Source organism: Aplysia californica, unplaced genomic scaffold (assembly GCF_000002075.1).
Source record: "Aplysia californica isolate F4 #8 unplaced genomic scaffold, AplCal3.0 scaffold00850, whole genome shotgun sequence".
Classification (NCBI taxonomy): domain Eukaryota; kingdom Metazoa; phylum Mollusca; class Gastropoda; order Aplysiida; family Aplysiidae; genus Aplysia; species Aplysia californica.
The window spans coordinates 134,490-140,677 of record NW_004798120.1 but is presented as its reverse complement, the minus strand read 5'-3'; the positions used below and the strand labels follow the sequence as shown (position 1 = coordinate 140,677).

At 43.2% G+C, this 6,188-nt stretch overlaps 1 protein-coding gene across 1 annotated transcript; it reads left to right on the top strand.

Annotated features, from left to right (window-relative positions):
• The first annotated feature begins 4,665 nt into the window (after window positions 1-4,665).
• LOC101864341 lies at window positions 4,666-5,727 on the top strand. The gene has a single exon (XM_005110086.1). The coding sequence runs from the start codon at window positions 4,666-4,668 to the stop codon at window positions 5,725-5,727; it is 1,062 nt and encodes a 353-aa protein (XP_005110143.1).
• The last annotated feature ends 461 nt before the right edge of the window (window positions 5,728-6,188 follow it).

The following is a 6,188-nucleotide window of genomic DNA, read 5'->3' as shown; positions in this document are numbered from 1 at the left end:
CACAGACCACAGGCCAATCATCACAAAGTTGACCACCAAGAAAGAAAGAAAACCAAAAAACCATAAAAGACAGCAAGAGAGACTAAATAGGCATAAACTTGGAGATGATCAGGTGCAGGCTCAGATCAGAAGCACGCTAAATGAAAAGCTAGGCTCTATCAACTCTACAATACTAACCGTAGAGGAAGCTTGGGATACCTTCAAAGCAACTCTCCTGGACACAATGAAAGAAGTCTGCGGTACCAAGAAAACAAGAGGAAAACACAGAAAAGCAACAGCCAAGTTAGGGATGCTATCAAGGAAAAAAGGAGACTGTATAATGTATTGGTCAAGTAAAAAAACGAAGAGGACTACATTAAATATAGACTTGCAAGAAGACACAGCAAGAAAGTCGTTATAACATCAAAAGAAAAGTCATGGACCCAGTATGGCGAAAAACTAAGTGAAACCTGCAAGACCTCACCAAGAGAGTTCTACAAGAAGGTAAAGACAATGAAAGTGAGAGACGAACCCTATGTACCCACCACTGTCATCAACAATACTAATTGAGAAGCTCTACACGAAGAGAAAGGAATAATAAAAAGATGGGAAGAATATTTTCAAGAACTACTAAACCCATCAGGAGTACAGGCACAAAACACACAGTGCCCCTCCACCGCCAACTACCCTGAGCACTCAGAACCTACCACCCTGGAGAGTGAAGTGAGAGAAGCACTGAAGACTAGTCCAAAGAACAAGGCAGCTGGAGACGATGGCATCACAACCGAAGCCATCCTTGCCTGCGGCGAAACCGGAATACATTGGCTTACAATCGTCTTCCAGAAAGCATGGAAAGAAAGAAAAGTACCAGCAGACTGGCAAAATGCGATAGTGGTGCTAATATGGAAAAAAAGAGCAGCAAGAAAGACTGCAACTGCAACACCTATAGGGGCATATCTCTTCTCAGCCATGCGGGGAAAATGTATGCAAAAATCCTAGAGCGACGCACTCGCGCAAAAGCCGAACGTCTTCTCAGTGACGCCCAGTTTGGTTTTAGAAAAGGAAGAGGGTGCACTGATGCAATCTTCGCACTCCGACAACTGTGTGAGAGGGCTTTGGAACACGACAAAGATCTTCATCTCGTATTTGTGGATCAAGAAAAAGCCTTTGATCGAGTAAATAGAAACAAGCTATGGAAGATCTTAGAGCAGTACGACATCAAGGGACAACTGCTAGACAACATCAGGGCTATCTATGCCAACAGCAGAAGCGCTGTCCGAACTACCAGTGGAACATCAGACTGGTTTCCAGTAACATCCGGAGTCAGAATCTCTCCCCTCTGCTCTTCGTGATCTACATAGACCAGATAACAAAAGAGGCCAATCCAGACCCAGAGGCACTCAACGAACTCATGTTTGCAGACGACCTGGCAATGATTAACAACAAGATCCAGCTACAGGAGCATATGAACCAACTAAATGCGAGCTGCCAAAAATATGGCATGAAGATCAGTATTAGCAAGACAGAAGTCATGACAATTAACAGGAGACCAGGCAAAGTGGATATCAACATCAATGGATCCCAACTAAAACAAAGCAGAGAATTAAAATACTCGGGCAGCAATTTCACAGAAAATGGAAAATTAGATCGAGAAATAGAGACTAGATGCCAGAGAGCCAACGCAGTCAGCTACCAACTCGGCCCTCTCCTGAAACATCCCAATGTCCCCATGAGCACCAAGGCGAAGCTCATCAACGCCATTTTCCTTCCAACCCTCACATACCAGTGCCAGACATGGTCCCTATCAAAAGCCCTAAGAGAGGAAACAGGTCACATGCGAGATGAAATGCTTAAGAAGAGCGGTCAACAAAACAAGAAGAGACCAAATTAAAAATAAAGTCATAAGGGACACCGTGGGAGCAACACCAGTCCTATCACACATTGAAAAACAAAAGGTCAAGTGGTTCGGACACCTCACGCGGATGCCCTAAAACCATCCAGCTCTGAGAGCATAGAACACTAAATATTCTGGATGGAGAGCCAGAGGAAGACCAAGGCGACGATGGAGTGAATCTGTGGCAGACACCCTTAGAGCTCACGGGATGTCCCTCCTACAGGCCACACGACTTGCTGCAGACAGACGCCCGTGTCTCCCCGCGACACCCCAGGGTACAAGCGGAAGAAAAAAGTAAAAGTAAAAGTAAGATTAAATATAAAGGTAGGGATAATTTTGACAGCTGAATTTTCAGAAGCTCGATAAGCAGAGTTAATTTGCTTTATTAAAAAAAATTAACTGTCAAAAATGTTTTAACAACACAATCAAAAGTAAGACATGTGCGCGCTTGGAATTCACCCCCCCCCCCCCCCCTTTCCTCTTGAGACTGTGAACCTTTACTGAGCACACTTTTACGCAATGGACAAGAAAATAATAACTCAGTTCTGGTCATAACGAAAACAGCGATTGAAATTTACAATTCTGCAAATTCTTAGTTAAAAATCATGAAAATCGGGCTCTATCATGCTCTTGGGAATTTTGAAAGCTATCTTTGTGTAGATTTTGAGCTCAGTAAAGTGAGTGGTTTCGTCTAAAAACCAATGCAACGAAATGATAATATACCGGTAGTACAGATAAGTGCCTAAGATTAGAGGTGTTACTGGAGAGGAACATTCGTAAATAGTAAATAAGGAGGAGATTTAAGGATGATAGCCGTTAGAAAGGAAGCATTAAAGAGCAAACCACACCAAAGCATCCACCAGCCACCCACCTAACCAATCGAAATAGACCCGCCGGGTAAAGACATAATTTAAAAAAATGAAGCAATCAGCACCTAGGTCTAGAAGAAATGATTGATTCGCACGCTTCCTCTATTTACTAAATGATCAACCGTTGAGTGGGTTCAAGACAAAGCCCTCAAGGAACAGCACCGTGGGTTTTAAAAAAACCCTAGTTATAGAATTACCGCATCAATTATAAAGCCTTTAATGTGCCAGATAATGTGAATTGATCTAAATTTGATTTTGCCCATAGGAGGCAAATGCTAACCTCGCCAAAGACGAAAATGGTGACACATTATTATAAACGTATTACACGTCTAACCAAAGCTTTGATGTAAGTGAACACTGAGAACTGAGAACCTGTGAGAGCGGAAGTTATCACAGGCCAGCGTTCGTCAAGTTCGAGATTATCGGTTTACGCCAAGGGCAAACAGTCACATCTTAATATCTCGCACTGCAACACAAGCAAAAGTGAAACTAATGGTACACATTATCTTTAATAATAGTACTAATAATTGCATCCATAAAGCGCATATTCGTACTCTGTGCGCTACACAGTCATTATTACCACCGGAGACCAATCCTAGAACACGCAGAAAAATTCTCGGCTTCCCGTGAAGCATAATGATTGCAGTGCAAACACACGATTAAGGGCTCACACACTGACAAAGAGGAGAGAATTAACATTTTATTGCTCGGATAGATTCATAATTGTAGTTAAAAGGCAAATTTTGTCAGTTCGTAAATCCATCGTAGAATTAGACGACTTAAAATTTTCAAATTGTTCAATTTACACATTCAATGATAGAGTATTTAAGGTTTAGTAGATTTATCAACGCTTGCAACAAACTTGGATCATAATGATATAGATTCTAAGTTCCGAAAATTAGAAGTGTCACTGGAGAGCAACATATAAAAACAAGAAAGAGAAGAGATAAAGACGATGGACCTTCGATAATAAGAAAGAAGGAACATACCACATCACAACACCCTCCAACCACCCACGATTCCAGTGTGAGGGCTTCAGTTCTGTCTGTCAGGGTCACCCGGGTTGAGAGGGGCAGATCCGGGCAGAATCAGAAAGGGAAATATCTCACACCATTCACATGCGAGGCACAGACGTAAACCACTACACCATAGACGCCGGTTCGGCCACTCTCATCAAAAAATTGTCAGATCTACGACAGACATCGTCGATCAAGGCTCGCAAGTCGTTTCTTTGTTCTGATGCTCTCAACAAAACTACGTAATCCTGATCTTTCCGCGTCGCCCATCTGTTTAGGCTTTCCAAGTAACTTGCTCTGGGTCTACCTCAGCCTCGCTTGCCTTCAATCTTACAAGTGAAAGTTAGATGTCAAGGCCTTTCTGTCTCTACAGGTGTCCCAGAAACTACATTCGTCTCTTCATAGTTGTTTTTATCAGCGAGCAGCCCACGTGAGCTACTTCAAGTAGTACCTCCTTTGATCCCTTTGTTCATCCAACCAGAGTTAAACGAATACAATAGAGGTTTTTGTGCTAAGACATAATATATGACTGTGGGTGAAACGAACACTGTTGATTTCTTCAAGGACATTTTAACACCCTAAGGACGTACCATAGAGGGCACATACAACCCCAACCAGAAGCTGGCCAATGGTAATGTTTTAGCACATTTCCTATCACCAAACACGAAATTGCACATGTCATAGTAATCACACTGTCACTTGTATTTTTTTTAAAGTTTCAGATAAAGCAAATAAACTCTGTATGTGCTGCTTCTTTTTTAAGTGCCCGAACCAGCCCGTCTTCAATCATTGTTCATTGACCAGATGTCACGTCTTCAATGAGCTAAGCTAAGGTTGTTTGTATCACTTTGAAAACAAAATTTGCGCCGTTTTACGTTCCTTCACATCGAAATCAGTGACTGAAAACATGACAACTGTTGTATCAGAAACGTGTGTGCTAAACTGTACTGTAACTGCACCAGTGACGTCACACCCGGTTGTCTACAGTGTTGAGATGATCAGAAATGTCATCCGCACCACCAACATGTGTATAGCTGTGTTTGGCATCCTCACAAATCTGTGTAACGTGGAGATATTTCGAAGAACAGGTATACTGGAAAGTGCGACATCAATCACTCTCTTTGCGCTCACAGTTACCGATCTGCTTTCCCTTGTACTTTTTATTGTGAATCCACTTCTCGATTTCCGGATAGGAACGTCACCCCCTCTTGTCTACACGCTGTACGTCCAGGTGCTCTACAGTTTCCAGATGACCTACAAAATGTCCACCTTCTTCACGGTCTACCTCACGGTTCAAAAGTGTTGCTGCGTGGCGCTCCCGCTCAAGTTCAAATTTATTTTCACAATCAAAAAAGTCCTGGCCACCCTACTTGTTCTTACACTAGTTTGCTTTGCCTGTTATGCTCCTTTGTTTCTCAGTATAGGATTTCGGTGGGCATTTATCCCACGTTTGAACAAAACGGTAGTTATTCCAAATTATTCGCCCTACCGGCAGACGATAGTGATCATTTTGTACCCCCTGGTCTTGGCTGCAGACCCAACCATCTCTCAGGTCGTGGTCATCAGCTGTCTTTTTGTCCTAACCGGAAAACTCAAACAGGCGACAAAATTCCGAATGTCCTCAGAGTTGCCAGGAAGCAAGGAGCCGTCCAAGGGGGCACAACTCTCGGGAAAAGAGCTGAGGGCGGTGCAATCTGTGGTGGTTGTGGCCGCCATGTTTGTCGTCTGCAATCTACCCAGCGTTCTCATCATGTACGCTTCCTATGTGGAGCCAGAGTTCAACGACTTCAGACAGCTTGGAGAAATCTATAGCCTTGTGGGACTTGTCAGAATCTCTCTGCTTCTTCTCTGCTCCTCTCTCAACATCTTTGTGTACATCACTTACAACTCCAGCTACAGACAGCAGGTGGCGGCTTTGTGGCGGAAACTTGGCACAACACGAAGTCTGGGAAAACGAGAGGAGAAATAGATACACAGACTTGTGCAAGCATGACGGCATCACATTGTGTAAGACATTATGCGCTTTGCTGACCTTTCAGTAAGAGTTTTACGGTATTTGCAACGGAAATAGGTCAAATCAGTGTTAAAGACATTCGGTGTTACGACGACCACTACTACTAGTAGTAATAAAACGAACCATTTTCTTAACGCATTTCCATAATTTAGAATGTTCCACGCGCTTTACAACGGCGCCAGTTGCCCAGTGGTTAGGCTATCGTACACGTAATCGTGAGGTTGCGGGTTCGTGGATTCGAGCCTCAGCTCGGTCCGACGTTGTGTTCTTGGGAAAGGCACTTCACACGAAATTCCCATTTGGCTCGGTCCTTTTGGAGATGGACGTTGAACTAGGAGGTCCAACTTTTAGATAACATACTACTGTTGATTGAGGTTATTCTCACCCGGTCTGAGAATGCAATGGAATTTTATTCT